This window comes from Spermophilus citellus (genome assembly GCF_964194105.1).
Source record: "Spermophilus citellus genome assembly, chromosome: 11".
Taxonomy (NCBI): Eukaryota; Metazoa; Chordata; class Mammalia; order Rodentia; family Sciuridae; genus Spermophilus; species Spermophilus citellus.
In genome coordinates, this window is record NC_138192.1 from 97,357,951 (window position 1) to 97,377,132 (window position 19,182).

General features: G+C 32.6%; 1 protein-coding gene across 1 annotated transcript in view; it reads right to left on the reverse strand.

The window, feature by feature from the left end:
• Positions 1–2,235: 2,235 nt before the first annotated feature.
• Positions 2,236–19,182, reverse strand: part of STK17B (serine/threonine kinase 17b) — a 29,376-nt gene continuing 12,429 nt past the window's right edge. Inside the window, exons 3-8 of the mRNA XM_081261647.1 lie at positions 18,396–18,608; positions 14,810–14,954; positions 12,874–13,000; positions 11,545–11,593; positions 10,253–10,432; positions 2,236–5,863 (exon numbers count right to left, since the gene is read on the reverse strand). Coding sequence (XP_081117773.1) covers positions 5,581–5,863; positions 10,253–10,432; positions 11,545–11,593; positions 12,874–13,000; positions 14,810–14,954; positions 18,396–18,608 — 997 coding nt within the window. The 3' untranslated portion in view covers positions 2,236–5,580. The remainder of the gene's footprint in view (positions 5,864–10,252; positions 10,433–11,544; positions 11,594–12,873; positions 13,001–14,809; positions 14,955–18,395; positions 18,609–19,182) is intronic.

Here is a 19,182-nt window from a genome sequence, read left to right on the forward strand (position 1 = left end):
CAAATTAAGATGTTCCTATTGAATGTTTGTCTCTTCTGGTAGGTCTTAACTTCTAGCAATTTGATAAATGCTAAGGACTCTTGTGTTCTTCACTTTCAACAATTTTTCTCTCTTCAAACCAACAACTATCTCAACTTCCTTCATTCTCAGCAGAAGATTTAGTTTCAATCTTCTTAGAAAAGGAGAAACAGATCAGCCCCTTACTTCACATTTCTATTATCCCCACATTCTTTTTCTTCACTTCTGTCTCAGAGAAAATGAGCCTCTCCAAGGCTGACCCCTCCATTTGTGCTTGGGATCTTACCACATTCTGGGGCATTTTCTTTCATCAATTACCTTGCACTTTTACGTGCTTAATTGCTGTTTCCAGATAGACTCCTTCTCCCTCCTTGCCCACAAACATGTCCAAGTCCTCCCATCCTATTGACATTGCTTACTCTTCAAACAATTTTTTTCCCCTCTCCTCTCCAAGATTCCTCAAAAGAATCATGTGTATCTGTGGCTTCTACTTTCTCACTTTTTTCTCAACAACTTGCAAACTCTCCATAGTGAAACTTTATGTACAATCACCAGTCTTAGTATATTGGAAGTCTGTGTTAGACAGTTGACTCAGACAAGACTCATTTTTTCCTTAGCTCATGATGTTGCACTACCCTGTCTCTGTCTGTTCTCTCCATCTTAAGCATATTAAAACAAGAAGAACCAGTTAAAATAACATAATAATCTAGATTGGGTTCACAAATTCAACATCTCACTGTTTTTTTGTAAGTTAAGTTCTATTGGCATACCCATACCCATTCGTTTCCATGTTGTGGATGGTTGCTTTTGTGCTCCCAAAGCAGAACTGAGTAGTTGTAAAAAAAACTGTCTAGCTTGCAAAGCCTAAAACATTTATTAACTGGCCCTCTACAAAAGACATTTTCTGGTCTCTTTGTAGATGATTCAGAAAATCTAGCTCTAGATCAAAGATTATGTACCAGTAGGAATCAAGACATGACTACAAATTATAGTAAGTGAGTATGAGTGATAAACATCAATGGAAGGGGTACAGTAAGGAAATAAAAATTTTAGAATGACAACTAGAGATTCCCACTTGTGGTATCACTGTATTAACTAAGGGAGGAAACAGAGCCAAGAAGTGTGGTGGTTATATAAGAGAGAACATGATCAATTTACCTAAGAGGTGTTTCACATTTCAGGATAATTATAATTCAGATATGTTCAGTGCCCAGGAAGAAAACTTTGGAATACTTGTGTACCAGAATAAGAAAATATACTACAGAACTTGAAAAAACAAAGTGCATTTAAGTTCCAACATATATAAATTTCTTCCTCCTGAAGATTCCATTGTCAAAGTCTGTATACCATTAATCTCATTACACTTCATACCCCTTACATGGTGAATTTATTACATACAGTTGATCCCCATTATTCACCCACTCACTGAAATTTATTACTTCAAAAGAAACACTCATGGTGTAGTCACCATCACTTGCAGACATACTATAGTGGTAAAGTTCATCCAACAGAACATTCTCAGCAGAGGTTGAGCAAGGTGACATTCTGCCTTGCTTTAGCTGGCATACAATAAATGTCCTCTCAGTCTTTTTAGTGCCTTTTCCCCCATTTTTTTGCTTTTTTTGGTAATTTCACTGTTTACCAAAGTGGCCCCAAAGGATAGTGATGAAGTGCTGTGTAATGTTTCTACATACAAGAAGGCTGTGATGTGCCTTATAGAGAAAAAAATGTTAGGTAAGCTTCATGAGCTGTAGTGCCATTGGCCCTGAGTTCAGTGATAATGAACCGACATTATATATTACACAGTGTCTTTAGACTGAAACAGAAAATAAGGTTACGTGTTGATCAGCTCTTAAAAATGTTATGAACAGAGATTTGCAGGAACCTCTACATTTCCCAGAGTGATGCTTCAGCATTCACCAAGTGAAACTTTATAGAACATAACTACCATGAATAATGGGAATTAACTCTAACTTAGTCCACAACCAGATAAAAAATCTTGTGCAACATATACCACATTGCCATTCCTTGACATTTTAAAAAAAGTATCCATTATTACCAGAGAATAGATATCTGCTTATTTTCAAATTTATGAGGTCTTTCCAAAGGACAAAACTTAATAATAAACAGCCTGGGTCAAAGGCTGGAACATTCAGGCAAGACTTTAGGAATAGAAAATTTAAAAATGCTTTTAAACAAAGGACAATCACAAATGTTAAAAAAAGTGCTTTTTAATTTTTAACCAGAAGAATCATTAAGTTGACAATAAACAGTTCTGTGACTTTTCTTACAATATTCATGATGTCTGTTTATATGCTTTAAGCAATATGATTATTTAATGAAAGTGAAGATGGCAGGGCATAACAATTTGTATGAAATTTACAATTACTGTTCTTTAAGATACTTTTATAAAATTATAAGCTAATAATAATTCTTCCAATTAGAAGTCAGATAATTTTAATGTAACTTGAAATTAAAGTATAATTGTTTACACAACAATTAAAAACACAATTCCAAATCAGTTATCAAACTGAAAATTTAAACATAAGTGGTAAAGCACTTACCTAGCATATGGAAGGCTCTGGGCTCAATCCCCAGTACCACAAAAACAAAAATAAACAGAAAAAATGTAAACAGTTATAAAATATCAACTTATAAATGCTATTAAGAACAAGGCTATTTGAAGTATGGCCTTGAACTGTTTGTCACCCATCCAAAATGAAAAAAAGAGCTTGTGCCAGAATGAAAATCAACTGCATCACTAGTCACACTGGTTGAGTTGTTTTTTTTTTCATAATAATAGAAACAAAAGTTGGTTTATATTCTGGCACAATCACCTTATCTCATTACAGACTGGAGAACAGGTACTACCTTCCTTTATTAAAAGTGTCATTATAATTTCACTGCTCAGTTAGGTCAACTTACAGTAAAAGGACAATTGTAATTGTCATCTATACACCATTTATTTCAAAATCCCACCTATCCAGGGATCCTCCTCAAAAAGCAAATAACTTTATAAGACCATCACAATTTAACAGTTTTTTTCAGATGTGTTTTAAGTGTCACTGACACCTAATTACTCACAAGTGCTCTCTATATTCCTACTTTAGGAAAATAAATCATTTGCTTTTTATAGACTTTTTTTTATCTTGGGAGAAAAAGAATAAAAACCGAGTCATTTGCTAAATAAATTCTCTTGAAAGATTGATTTTCACCATTTAATCAGTGAAAATATTTAAATTATCTTCATCAAAAGATTCTTTTTATATTCTTTGTGCAACAAGCAGTTGCTTTTTTACAATAAAACAATGTTACAAAAACATTATGGAAATGTACAACTCTTAATATTTTATTAATTAAAAGGAAATGTAAACTATTTTAATATTCCTCAGAGAAAAAGAAAGCCTGTATAAAATGATTTTTAAAGAAGTAGCTTATAATTCAAAACTCAACATTTCTTTGTTTTTATTTTTTTGGTATTGCATAATTATTCTAAAATTTTAAAAATATAATTTGGTGTTTTGGAAAAGTAATCATTCCCTCATTCTCAATGACTTTACTAAGCTTTGCTCACATTGCCTTAATACTGAAGGCAAAAAAAAAGGGGGGGGGGTTGCACTCAACATTTAAAAACAACTCATAAGTTTCAGATATATGAAAGCTCAATTTAAGCATCTGCGGCATCTAGTTTATTGAACCAACAAACTACTTCTTAAAGAATTTATATGTATATTGATTATTCATAAAAGGGAGCTCTTGTAGCACCTGAGTTCAGCACAATATACCACAGCAAAGAATGGTTAAGAGAAGTTGCTTAGAGACTATATTTTATCTATCTATACATATATACACACACCTATACATATACACATATGCATATACATACATACACACAAAAAAGTAGAGAGAAATTTTCCTTTTAAAATGCTGTGGATGAGCCAGGTGCAGTGACTCACACCCATAATCCCAGTGGTTTAAGAGGCTTAGGCACTTAGCAACTCAGAGATACCCTATCTCTAAATAAAATATAAAATTAAAAAGAGGTCTGGGGATGTGGCTCAGTGGTTGAGCACCCGAGTTCAATCCTCAATATTGAAAAAAAAAATGCTGTGGATGTTAAAGTAATTCACCAGTTAGTCAAATAAAATAAGTTGATGGTCATTAAAAAATAGTTTAAAGTCATCTAAGGAATTTGGAATCTATCAAAATTTCAGGAATTTAAATCATTATAGTAATATCTGACTGCATGGGGAAATATGAGGTTGTTTGTTTTGTCAATATACAGTTTGATAAAGTAATATGGCCATGAGACCAGTTATTTTAACATGATGCTGTAACAGATATTTTAATGGTCATCAGATAGAAAAACTCATCAAAGATTACCCCCTAAAATGAATAAATCACCTCCCACTATTAGGACTAAACAGTTTCTGGCCACTGACCAAACGTTCTGCTTTCCCTAGATTTGCCCACATTGCTCCCAGCAAAATACCACAGTTATAGGCCACTCTCTTGGTGGCCTTAGGCCTCCCCCAAGACTCTCCTTAATTACTAGGAATTTCACACAAGAACTTTAGGAGAGTTTGATGTTCTCATGCTGACCTTGGCATTGTGCTAATAGTTCTACTGATGCCATGGTATTTTTTACATATACTTCTAAAGCACTGAATGATGGACTTGTATTTAGGAGACATCAAAATTTCAGTAAGCTGCCTGGATCTGCCAACATTTTCTTCTACACTTAATTAATGAATACATTTGACTAAAAATAGAGCATGTTCAATTTTTCCTAAGTCTCTTGTATTCTAGAAATTCTAGAGGATGAAGAACCACTATACTTGCATACTATGCATCCTCATCTTCCAGACCTTATTAGATCTGAAATATGCTGAGAGTGGGCAAAAGACATTTGAGTTAAAAAATAAAGCCATGTTATTACTCTTTGCTCTGACTTGCAGAGGATATAATTCTTTTAACTTCCTTTTTGCTCTGGTTAAAGAACTTCTTTCACATAGCAGATCATATATAATGGAAATTGTATGTAGTTTCAAAATATTCATAATTGAAAAACATTTTTTTGTAAAACATCTCTGAAGCATCTATAAAGAATACACTTTGGCTTAAACTTTACACTGTTTTCCTAAAGAAATTATGTCAATAGAATCATGGTATAGAACTCATCTTAAGAGAGAACCTATTAAATTCCAAAGCATTCATTTTTTTTGTTCAGTTTACAGCAATCATAATATAGCACAGACTTTTTTTCCTGACATGTAAAATATTTTTAAGTTCACTTGAACTTGAACTTTTCATTAACATGTGAACTCACATGTAAAATTTTATTTTTGTCATGTATTTAAATATTTCCTTCTCTGTGGAGTTATCTCAGTGGAACAAACGATATTATGCAAGCAACTAGATCTTTAAAACACTTCCCTAAATTCTACTATGCCAAAGATAATTTACAATATAAACAGTCATATATGAAGCTACAAAGCACATCTCACAATGGAGTTGATTTCAAATTTCAAAGTCAATCCAAATGAGTCAAAGAGAAAAGTGCTAACAGAGTAAATCTGGAACAAGTTCATGGGGATTGGGCAAAGAGTCATCAAAGCGAAATCTTTTGGAAACCATGCTGCTATCCTCTGGAATATTCTCTTTGTCTTCCCGATTACCACAGGGTCCATTACAAGAGGATTTAGAAGTCTTATCTTCAGAGGACCTTACTGGAAGATCCTGAATTTGAGAGGAGCTAGAAGTTTCTTCCGGGTGAAACAAGCTTCCAAAGTCCCACTGCTGTAGCCAAGAATGAGAAAGGCAGGATTCTGCTGTTGGTCTTTTCCTTTGAAAGAAAGCATCAAGGGGAAATTGAGCACTAAAATCAAGTTGAAAAGGTCTTTAGTTTGACAGATTATAGACAGTTATAAATGATTATGAAGATAACATATAATACTATAAAATCCAAATAGTAGAGAATAATCATGATAATAGTAGCTAACATTTATTGAATGCCTAGTTATATGCCAGGTGTTATATTAATGTTTTCAATATATTATCTAATAATCACAAGAAACTAAGAAACAGGTGTTATTTACACTATTTAATAGATTAGGGAATAAGTATACCAAGAGGCTTGGATTTTGCCTAAATTCTCCTAACTTAAAAATGATACATGCTGTAGTTTAGATCTTAAATGTCTGCCCAAGAGGCCTATGTGTTAAAAACTTGGCCATCAGCCTGCAGTGCTATCAGAAGGTAGTGAAAGCTTTGGGAGGTGAGTGAAAGGAAGTTAGGTCATTGGGAGTGTGCCTTGAGTAACATAAAGGGACCCTTGCCCTTCCTCCCTCTCTCTTGGTTTCCTGGCCACCATGAGGTGAACAGTTTGCTCCAACCACATGTTCTTCTGCCATGACTCTGTTTTGTCACAGACCAAAAACAGTGGATCAAAACAAACTGTCCATGGGCTGAAACCTCTGAAATGATGAGCCAAAATATACCTTTCCTCTCAATAGTTGATTATCTTGAATATTTTGTCAAAACAGCAGAATGAGGGGCTAGGGGTATAGCTCAGTTGGTAGAGTTCAATCCCCAGCACACCCTCCTCCCCCACCAAAAAAAAACAAAAAAACAGCAGAATGAGAACTAAACAAAAAATTGGTACTGAGAAGTTAGGCTATTGCTTGTGAGTATCCATGATGATGTGGTCTAGAACCTTTGATACTGGCTTGTAAAATTGGAGGAATTTAGAAGTTTGGAGAAATAGGCTAGAGAAAGACTAGGATGCTCTAAGAAGAGCCTAAAGGACAAATTCTGATGAAGGGATCAAAATCAAAATTACTAACATGAATGTAAATAGTAAAGACTGTGCTGATAAGGTTTCAGATGGACATGAAGACTCTACTGCAAAGTGAACTAGAGGCAACTCATATTATATTCTGGCAAAGAATCTGTCTACATTTTGTCTATGGCCTGAAACTGTGTCCGGCTGAGTTTAGTGTTAAAAGACTAATTAATCTGATATAGAAATTTTCATGGTTGCACAGCACTCAGGGAGTGGCACAGGTAGTATAGACTGCTTTTAGTCAGATTTACAGTGAGAAAAAAAAAAGGGCAAGAAGAGCAGATATAAAAATTTGGAAAACTTGCAGTTTAGCCAAAAAGGAAGTATAAGAAAAGTTCCAGACAAGGAGGGTGTAGTTGTTAAAGAGATTAGAACCCTTAGAAATAAGCCAAGTACCTTGAACTGGGACAACAGGAAATATGCCTTGAGAGCATCTCAGGAATCAGTTAAGACCCCTCCTCCCTTACAGGCTCAAAGATAGATAAGTGTAAACATGTTTCAAAGACTTTCCTTGATAAGAGCTCCTCAAGGTATTCAAATTGCATGGGGACTCCTCAGGAATTGTTTATCTGGGATTGCTTTCCCCATGTTCAGATATCTAGACACTGGAGACCACTACAGGCATGGTCTAAGCAGGTCCCAGTACATTTCTTGCTGGAGGCAAACCCTGGCATCATCCATAAAATGTGGTTTTGCAGGCATGCAGAATTCCAGAGTTGTGGAATTGTGGACGCATCTACCAAAATTTCAAAGGAAAGCCTGAGAGGCTAGGTTGTTTGTGGCAGGGTCACAATACATGTATGCAGTTCCTGACAGGATGATTTCATAGTAAAGCTCTGAGAGTGAAGCCAGAGCCACAATGGAGAACTCAAGAAATTAGAGATGCCAGGAATGCAGAGCACCTGCTGAAGGAAGCCACAGGCAGTGAGCAGTGAAAGGCCATGAGGGCCGCAGTTATCAAGATAGGGATGTCCAAGCCCTTTGGAGTTTACATCATACACCCATACACATACACACAAACACATGTTCCTACACTATATATTTTTGCAATTTCCTTGTTCACCCACTCAGTAATGTGATTCAAGCACATTTTTCTATATCAGTACAAAGTTAACATATTAACAGCCATATTATTTATCACTCTTTCATATGGATATGCCATAATTTATTTAATCAGACCTCCATCAATACTTACAGACTTAACTATAATTAATGCAGCAATGAACACTGAAAAAAAATTGGGGGAATTTCTCTGATTACTTCCTGTGAATAAATTACTGATAAAGTTATTGGGTCTTTTTATTTATTTATTTATTTATTTATTTATTTATTTATTTATTTTTTAGTTTTCAATGAACCTTTATTTTATTTATATATGGTACTGAGAATCAAACCCAGGGCTTCACACATGCTAGGTAAGCACTCTACCACGGAGCTACAACCCCAGCCCCAAGTTATTGGGTCTTTATATTTTAAAAGATGGATTTAACTGCCCTCTAAATGACCTTAATATGCAATCCTACCTATATCTTCTCCAAGATTATGCAAAAAATCCAAGTTTTTTAAAAATATCACTTTCATGGTTTACTTTTAGAACTATTCTTATTCTTTATTTGATCATAAATGTGTGTATATATGTATATATATATATAGATAGATAGATCATATACATATATAGATCATACACACATATATATCTTTGATATATCTTTTTTTTTTCCCTGTGCTGGGGATTTGTATCTGTTTAAGTATTCTACCAGAAAGATATCCTGAGCCCATGAACTACTTTTTTTCTAGTAAATCTCTTCTTGGAACCACAATTCACATGAAAAAAAATTAATGGCTAACCCATTACTTTCTCTAATTGAAAATCTTGATTCTGGTCTGCATTGACAAAAACATAATGGAAATTACACTTAATTTGAAATTTCCTTTACTGAAGAAAATACTTGTCTCATTATCTTGGTAAATGATAAAAGACAAAGAATGAGAATGAGAAGTGAGCAACAAAAACAAAAATAACCAAGGAACTATTTAGCCTGTGTATTTCCTCATCACCTCCAAGCCTGATATCTGCTCATGTGCAGATTCAGTTTATATATAAAAGTGTTCCCCTAGTTGTGATTGCTGAAAGAAGGAAAACTGCATTTTTTAAACTTGACATGTACTGACAATTTGACTTATCATGGAACTTATAGATAAAAATCTAGTCAAAAGGCTTGAAATAATATGTTAGCCTAACAAATAAAATTTAGTAAAAATTATAAAATTTCTAGGTTTACAATCCCTTTGGAGGAAAACATAAATAAGTAACATACTCTCCATTATTTTGCATTCTTAAAAAATAACACTAAAACTTGAAAACAAGGTCTAGTCTTCAATCATATTTATCTAACACTTTAAATTTTCAAATTTTGTTTCTCTATGAAAGTAATATGGTCAAATACTACAGTTGTAAAAGAAGGGAAAAAACCTATCTTTATATAAATGTAACTCCAAGCTTAACACAAATACCAGTTGGTATATGCTATATAGTCTTTTGTTTTTCTGTGTAATTTTTGTCTGATTATAGTAAAGTTAATGTGTTCATCATAGAAACTTTAGAATATTAAAAAGTTTGAGAAACAAAAATTGTTTATAACTGCACAGTATTATTACAATTCCTATTAAATAATCATTCAAGTCTATAATATGCCAGTAAGAATTATTTGGATTTGAATTAACCTAATAAAATAATTAAGAAATCAATGAGTTTTTGTTTTTCTCTCTTTTAACAGATAAGCAAACGGAGTCCTCCAGAAGATGCATAACTGACAGAGATAAAAGACTAACAGAAAGAAATCAGGACGCCAGCATAAAGCACTATGTCACAATTTTTATACCATGCAGTCAGGCCATTTTAAGTAAATAGGTTGATTCTGGATAAAGAAAAGGTCTGCTTTTCCTTTTTGTGCCTTGAAGTTGCCAATGAATAGTGTGTGTGTGGATCACACAGTTACAAGACTGTTCAAACATCAAACATCTGATCCTTCAAGATTTGACAATCAGTAATTTGTTCTTGCTACATAACTGTAATTATTTAACTACAAATCATTCACAATAAAGTCTTATAATAATCAGCCATATGTACTGTAAACTTTCTATTATTTTCAAGGATTAATAGCTGGCTGAGAAATAACCCAAATCTTTTCATTCTAAATTTCCTATTGTACTTTCTTATCTAAAGTTATATATTTATTATTTAATGATCTTTCATATCATCTCTCTCCCCATTTTACCTGAAACTTCAGCATACTTCTAATTTTATATAACTTTAAAATGTATCTTTCTTAATGAACACATATTATTTACTTTGTAATAGTAATTAAACAAATTAATATTATTACTTACTCTGGATTTTTTACTAGAAGGCCTTGGATAAAGTCTGTGGCCAGCTGTGAAACTGATGAAAATATTTCTTCTGAATAATCTACATTAACTTGAGAAATATTAAGATATGTTTCCTGATTATCTTCTCCCACAAATGGTGATGTATGAGTTAACAACATGTATGCTATTATACCAATATTCCTAAAAAATGAGAGGAGGAAATTAAAAATGTATGTTAATTTTTAAATATTTACATAAAGTACTATCAATGTTATGTAAATTCCTGTCCTTAAATATAAACTAGAGACTCAAATTGCTTTTAGAAATTCCTATATTATTAAAACTAAAATAACTAGTTACCTCAAAGTTTGCCTCACACAAAGAGAGTTCATGCACATGTGTTACAATAACATAAACAATGTACTTAAAATATATCATGATGTCCACAATATCCCCTTCAACACAGACATCTGTTTCAGAGACACAAAGCTGCTGCAGCAGTTCTAAATGGTGTGCAATGACACAGTAATGATCTTTGCAGGGGTTCTGTGTACATACGGTCTGTAAGTTTGTCAAAGCACAGAGTTGGACAGGTAAATATCTTCACCACAAAACTTTTCAAAGTTATAAATATATTAATGAAAAGGCTGGTGCTCAAGAGCCAGAAATAGACAATATGGTATGGGTTTCACAAACTTATTTAACAACAGAATCTTTTTTCCTTGGCAAACTCATAAGCAGTTCAGAGAACACAGGGAATAAGTCTAAACTCTTCCACTTGGCCTATGAGATCAGTCTCCTGCTGAAGTCCCCTGGTTCTAATCCCCATCATGTTCTCTCTGTGTTTGCCACAAAAACTCCCAATTCCCTATCAATGTACACTCATAAAACCAAACTTGTGTGTGCATCTGACCTCATCTTTTTCTTGGTAAACACCTCTACCTAATTCTTCTAGACCAAGATGAAATGTTTCCCATTGTTAGGTGGAACCTAAGACTACTTTGTCTGCTGCTTCATCCAGGCTTTCTGAGCATTTTACCTCTATTACAGAACATGTAGCTCTGCACTGTGGATTATCCAGAGTCTTCATCCCCTAAAGGAATTTTCCTATTTATTTCTATACCTTTGGCTCAGAGTTTAAGTGTTATCTCAAAAGGACAGACAAGTAAATATTTTCCTGTGGCGTAATAATGATACTTGAATAAAATCTTCTGGACAAAAACCCTTCTTATTTATCCTTGGGATCAGAGAACCCAGGAATACACATTACCCAACTTTCAATGAGGGCATTTAGGTAATGAGCAGAATCTTACCACATATCTGTTGCTGTGGTAATGGGATCGTAGTTCAGGATTTCTGGTGCTAAGAGAAAAGAAAAGTCAAATTTAATATCAACAAATTTTACAACATAAAAATAAAATATATTCCATGCTTGTATAATTTTATCAAGATGGATTCTATTGTCATGTATAAATAAAAAGAACTAATGAAAATTTAAAAAAATTAAGAGGTACAAAAATTACTTTATACTATACTAAATTAGAACTGTATTTAATTTTGAAAATTTGAGTGATACAAGATCATCAGGAATTTAGCTATTCTGTGATTACACATTTAAAAATAGCTAATGTTGAGCAAATTATAAGACCAGATGGTTCATTTGGGGGAGTTTTTTTTGGTGCTGGGGATTGAACCCAGGGCCTTGTGCATTCAAGGCAAGCACTCTGTCAGCTGAGCTATATTCCCAGCCCAAGACCAGATGGTTCAAAGTGTTAACAATATTCTTGGGAATAACTGGAAGCTAGGTAGTTAAAAAAAACAAGGTTTCATTAAGATTAATGTCAGAAAAAGCAATTATGAAGAAATAAAATGTGAGAAACTAGAATCTTTAATAAAGTTTTAGTTTTATTACTGTTAGAAATTAATTTTATCATTTTATTAGACTGATTTAAATTTATCTTTTCAGGATAAATATGATCATATGCATTTATAATGACATTATGAGCAAATTATACTTCTTGGATATGACAGATTTTTAAGTAGATTAAATATCCCTTTTAACCTATCAAAAACCTAATTTGCACTTAATTTCCAGCTCTCTTCCCCTCAAAGAAAAAAAAAGGAGCAAAATAAATTCTCTATACTTCTCCAAAACAAAACTGTTTTCTAAAGCCTAACATTCTTGCTAATAAAGCCCTTCTCCTTTTCCCTAACTCCCCTCTTACTCATTTCTTTTTTCCTTGCAAACAAAGTCTTTATACATAAACAATAAATTTTTACACTTAGTCAATATCCTGTGAATGTTTTAATAACCCTACATTTAGTACAGTTCATTTAAATGTGTCACAACCAAGTTTCAGTATTTATTAATGATGGTGGAATGTGATGATCATTATTATCCAAAGTACATGTATGAAGACACAAATTGGTGTGAATATATTTTGTATACAACCAGAGGTATGAAAAATTGTGTTCTATATGTGTAATAAGAATTTCAATGCATTCCGCTGTCATATATAAATAATAGAAAAAAAAAGACTTGAACCTAATGAATCCTGGGATTAGATGCTCTAAAATACAACTTTAGAGAGGTATCATTTACTTAATAAATTTGAAAGGTGTAGGAAAAAGAAAATTCTTACCTAAGTATTCTGGTGTTCCCATGATCTCCCGAAGTTCACATGCATTCCCAATTTTTCTAGACATTCCAAAATCTACAATTTTGATGTCCCCAAGAGGGTATATGCTGCTCAATAATATATTCTGTGGCTAAGTAAAGCACAACAAAAATGATAAATAATGTATAATAAAAGAATATTAATCTCAGATTGAAGATATATCAAGTGAAATGTATTGCTTAGCTATTAGGTATTTCATTGAGTCATTCATCAAAACATACTGAATTACTATTTAAGAACTATATATTCAATGATGAATAAAGTAAAAAACTGTACTCAAAAAGGTTTTTCAGTATGAAGGAAAGTTAGATTGATACATTGATTATGAGACAGAGTACTCAATAATAAGGCAAGATACCTAATACTGCTCATAAAAAAGTCCAAGAAGGCTATGCAAGAGAGATGATGCTTAAGTTGAGTTTTAAAAGTATAAGCATGAGTGTGCCAGGCAAGAAGGTGCTTGGAGAAGAGCACAAAAGGAGGCATGAAAGAATGAACATGCACACATTTCTAGGAGAAGGTAGTTCAAGGTAGTCTGATGGTTCTGGATGAGTTGGGTCTGATTGTTCCCAGGTTTGAAGCTTAGACAAAAAGATTCATGGTACACTTACTTCATCTATTGCCTCCTGGGACCACATGACTCAACTTTACTATTGTAGAATTATGACTTATGACAAAATTTTCTGCTACCAGCAAAATCTATATATATGTAGAGGTACTTTTCCTAAAGTCTGTACAATCATCATAGTGTTTTAACTCTGGGAAAACCTCATGTTTATTATTAAATCAAAGATACCAACATAGGAGAAAAAGTAAGGGTAATTAGTTCTGTTGTTGTCAATCTTGGGCTTTATGGTATATAAAGTCAAGCTTATATGGCATCCATGACTTCAAGTGCTGTGTGATGCTATGTAATATACTTGATTTGTCTTTAGCAGGGGAAAAAAATAAATCTAATAATAGGAAGCTCATGTATCCTGAGTATCCTGGTATTTATTCATTATGTTTCCTCTTTTCCTATATCTCATCAGTAGTGGAAATGGTAGGGGTATTAGATGGTCAAAACTGCTCCCCCTCCACAGGGGTACCCAATAGAGAATAGCTTTTTTATTTTTATATGTATCTTTTAAAAAGGGTAAGAGAAAGGGAAGATGACAAGTCCAGTGTGAGATATGGACATTTTAAAGTTTCTATGGGACATTCACATGTGTATCCAAATTGCAGTTTAAAAGGGGGGATTTGGAAATTAGGAGATAGGCCTGCAGTATAGGCCAAGATCTGGGGATTGTTATTATAAAGTGGTAGTGGAAGTCAAAGAATCATGCAGGGAGATTGTAGAGAAGAGTCCAATGTTTGGAAAGTAAGAGATTGATAGACTTTCAGGTCCTTGGATGACTATGGAGGAAAGGAAGAAAAAGGACAACATGAAAGACTTAAGTTTCAGGGCTTACAAGAGGAACCTAAATGATCTGGAAAGAGTCAAAAGATTGAAAACCTCAAGAGAAAAATGAATGAGCATAATGGGAACAAAGGAATGAGGATTATTAAGAATATATTTTCTGAGACAGAGAACAGAATTGAGTATTTCAGAGGTGGACAGTTTCATAAATTAAGAAAAGTTCCAGGGTTTGGCTCTAAGAGAGGGATAGAGTAGAATGACTGTAGAATTATAACATAAGAATGATGCATTTTAAGAGCTCAGTGATTAGCTGCTCACATGTACAGTCTTCTCCTGCCTGCCAATACAAAATCAGGTCCATGTAGCATGTAGGTAGGCAAAGAATGCACACAGCACAGGCTAAATGTGACTTGTTTCTGATCAAAACTAACTTAAAATTCTACACATCAAAAGCAACAAAGGAACACAGACTTTGCATTCCTTTAAATCACTTTACCTTACCTTTAAATCAAGGTGTACGATATTATTCTGATGTAGATAATAAACTCCTTCAAGTATTTGTTTAATGAGTCTGATAACATCATTTTCAGAGACCATTTCAGCCAGCTCAGGTAAACACAGGTTAAAAATTTCTCCACCCGCAGCACTGAAAAAAATTCAAATAATACAACCTTTAAAATCATTTGCCTAAAAATAACTTTTAAATACTGTACACATGTTAAATAAAAGACACAGCCATCTAAACTTTAGTGCGTGTATGTGTGTATAAATGTGTACACTCTTAAGAATAGTGCAGGGAAGGGAGAATTTTTAAGAAGAAAATAAATGACAAAAATAATTCTGGGTACTAATACTTGAATGTTGAATGAATAAAACTGAATTGCTCTATAAGTGAATAATGTTATAGTCTGTCTTAACTGTGATAAAAAAAATAAAAACAGTAGTTAATACAATTAGCTCTGCTCCATAAATATAGAAAGACAGATCTGGGTATATATGAATAGCATCTATTTTGATCCTCATGATAACCATGTGACAAAGATGTTATTATTCCCATTTTACAGATGAATTAACAGGATTAAAAGAGATCACCTCTGTAAGTATTAACCACAATGTCTGAGACATGAAAAGCAACAAAGATTTGCCACATTACTCTTAACGGCACTGTAAAAAATGCTCTGTAGACATATGCAAAAATTCCAATCACACATTCTTGACTTTAATCCCATTCCACCCACCAAAACTCCCTGAAAATTCACCAGAAATTAACTTTAATATGTCTCATGATAACATGGTAAAGAAAATCTGAATATTGATGCTATTGTTTATAATAGAGAACTCTGAGTTAAGGAACAGGCAAGATCATTGTACTGTCATGTGTAACTAAGTAAAACAAATAAAAAATAAAAATAAAATAAAAATAAAAAACAATATTGGCAATTCACATTTTTTAAATCTAAAAACCAAATAAGTTCATCTTTATGAACAGTTAATGAATGGAGAGCTAGTAGACTCCACCATAACCAAGTTCAAATTTAATAAAACAACCTGACATTAATATCACTTGATGTGAAGCAATAAAAAATATGATCATTACCTATATGGTTTTCTTGCCAAGGAAAATGTTATAATCTAATCATGGGGCCATAGACAAATCCAGAATGTATGACATTTCAGGTGACAAATGATATAAATTTCCCTCAGAATAGTCAATATCATGAAAAATAAACAAAATTATTGAAGAGGCTTAACAATGAAATATGTGGTGAATCTCAATGAATCTTATACTGACAAAAGTTAGTCTATAAGATATTTTAGATACAAAGAAATTTCAGTATGGCCTATTAGATGATACTACTGAATAAATGTTAGCTTTATTGTGTTTGATAATGATGCTGGTCATATAGACAATTACCCTTATTCTTCATAATAAGTACTTTAGCATGCAAAGGATAAATATCATGCTATGTACAATTTTCAAAATGTTGCCATGGCAAGATGTCAAAAATTGGTGAATCAAAGTAAAGCATGTAAGAATGTCAATTGTGCTAGTTTTCCATCTTTCTATAGATTTGAACTTTTGTAAAATAAAAAAAAATGAGTATGTAGAATGGTTTGAGTACAGAATTGAATTGGTAATAATAATTAGAGTAAAAGATTCCACCATTTTATTTTTACCATATAAAAAATAATGCCACCTTTTAAAACAACTGTCTGACCATATTTTACCATCAACTCAAATTACATGATGTGACAATGCCACTCCAAAAGTGGTGGGCAAAATAATTAAGCCAAAACCCTAGTAATAACTTAAGTGACTTTTTTTTAAACTTTGGTAAAAAATTAAATTTTTTTACCAAACATTTGCTGAGTGCTTGCTACATTTCAGCCAGAGGTACAGAGATCAGTAACAGTTCTGCTAGTTTATTAGACAGGGTACTTGAATGATTTTCAGATTATAAACAACGTCTATCCATAAAATGTATTAAAATTTTCTAATGTATTTTGTTGTTGCTGTTTAAATGAACACCCAGAAGACAAACTTTATGAAGACAATCAATATTATCATGTATATTCATCCTTCAAACCTAGTATTCCATCACAATTTTTGAAAAATGTTAGCTACTTTTTGCATACTTCAAGCATACAGATGTCATGCATGTGATAATTATTTAAAAAACAGCTGACAAAAATAATTACAAAATGTATGAAATATGAAATCTTATTGGGAGTATCCTGGCATTTACATTTTTTTTTTTTTTTTGGTGGTGCTGGGGATTGAACCCAGGGCTTTGTGCATGCTAGGCAAGCACTCTACCAACTGAGCTATTTCCCCAGCCCCTATTCTGGCATTTACTAAAATTCAAATTTATTTTGAAGGTGTTATAACATGCCTTAATATGATATCTTAGTGTTCTGGGAAATGTACATGATATTTGGGGCTGGGGTTGTTGCCCAGAGGTAGAGTGATTGACTAGCATGTGAGAGGCACTGGGTTCAATCCTTAGTACCACATAAAAATAAAGATATTGTGTCCACCTAAAACCAAAAAATAAATATTTTTAAAAAAATCTACATGATATTCATTATGAAATGAAATACTTGTCTACTTAACATTTTGCAAAATTAGCAATTTCATTTACAAGTTGATTCCAGGCAAATCTATTTCCTGGCACAAACACATTTTTTATTAATATGCAAATAAACCTCTTTATCCTTAAGATAACTAGAAGCTAAAATAAGGCTAATATGCTTTTAAATTCAAAAAGGCAATGAGGCAAGTTAGCTACTAAAAAGAATTAATACAATCATCAATACATTTTCTTCTGAAAGTAGATTTACTTTATTAAAACTATTAGAATCTAAAGCATAATAAACACACATTAAAGTTATCTTTTCTAATAATTGTTATAGATATTCATACTTGTTACATCCTTATAATAAATGTGTCAGATCTTCATGTAATACAGACACTAAGAGTCACATGTGGATATATTAGTAAAACCTGCTATTTTAACCATCTTCCACTCCCACTACCTCATCAATTATTGAATATTTGGTTGTTTCAGCATTCACTGACAAAGAACATAATTTCTTATGGCTACAATTCTTACCATATTGTTATGCATTTCACACATACTAAATGGGTTTCTTAACAAACAATGTTCTAGTCATTACCTTCTGCAGTTTACCATTCTGTTCTTCTTAGATTTCCTTGGAAGTGTTTTTCAAGTAGATGCACAAAGTATATAAATGATTTCAATTCTATTTGCCCATTACATTGTTTTCCAAAACAAAAAAAAAATCTCAATTTCCACGTCATTAGCAAAAATAAAAGTATAATTTTACCACATCCCCCAAATACTGTATTGACATTTGTTTATTTCTTGCTGTCTGTTTTGTGCTTTTGTGTAAGGCTATATATTTACCCTTATGAAAAATATCTGAATATGAACTATGTTTCTCTAACATTTTATCAAAGGAATCCTTACAAGTTCCTGTCATATTTTTATTATTCTTATTTTTTTATATTTCAAGTCACCTATCCTAGAATAGGTAACTTAAATTTACTGAAGTACATACTTACTATTCTAATATCAATATGATCTCACTTGAATTTTCATAGACCTCATGAAGATTAATCACACGGGGACAGGACTTTGCCAATTCAAGAACAGCAATCTCATGCAAAATCTCTGCTCGACAGTCCTGTCCTCGTCTTCTCTTTTTCAGAAATTTTGCAGCATATTCTTGGCCAGTAGATTTTGATATACATTGTCTAACCACAGCAAATTTTCCTCTGGAGGAAAAAAAAAAGGAAAATTGATTTTAATTTTACCACAGAGAACTATGTTAATATATTACAGACACTCTTACACCTCTAAATTAAAGTCAAATGTTTCAAATCTTCATGTCACTAGGAACGTGTCTTTATTCTCTAAACTATATCAAGCATCACATTTATTTTTATGAAATTTACAGTGTTATCACATAAAAAACAAATGACAAATTTTAATTTTAATAACAGGATATGGCAGAATTATATTTACTCTTCATTATTAATATGATTTTTTATCACTACAAAAAGACAATCTCATTTGTATACCATCTCCATGCCATATACTTGACATAAATTATGGTGTTTAAGAATCATAACAATGTTATTCTGTTTTTGCAGACCCCAGAGAAGATACTTAACTTGGTCAAGATAAAGATTAAACTTAAGTCTTTTTCCAAAAACTGTACCCTTCATAGTGCATCACATTAACTCCTTAATCAAAATAGCCTTTCTTAAAATCTAAAAAATTAAAATGAATGCAAAAGTGGGTATTTGGTCCATTTAATTTTGTTACTGTAATAATTTAGCATTTTAA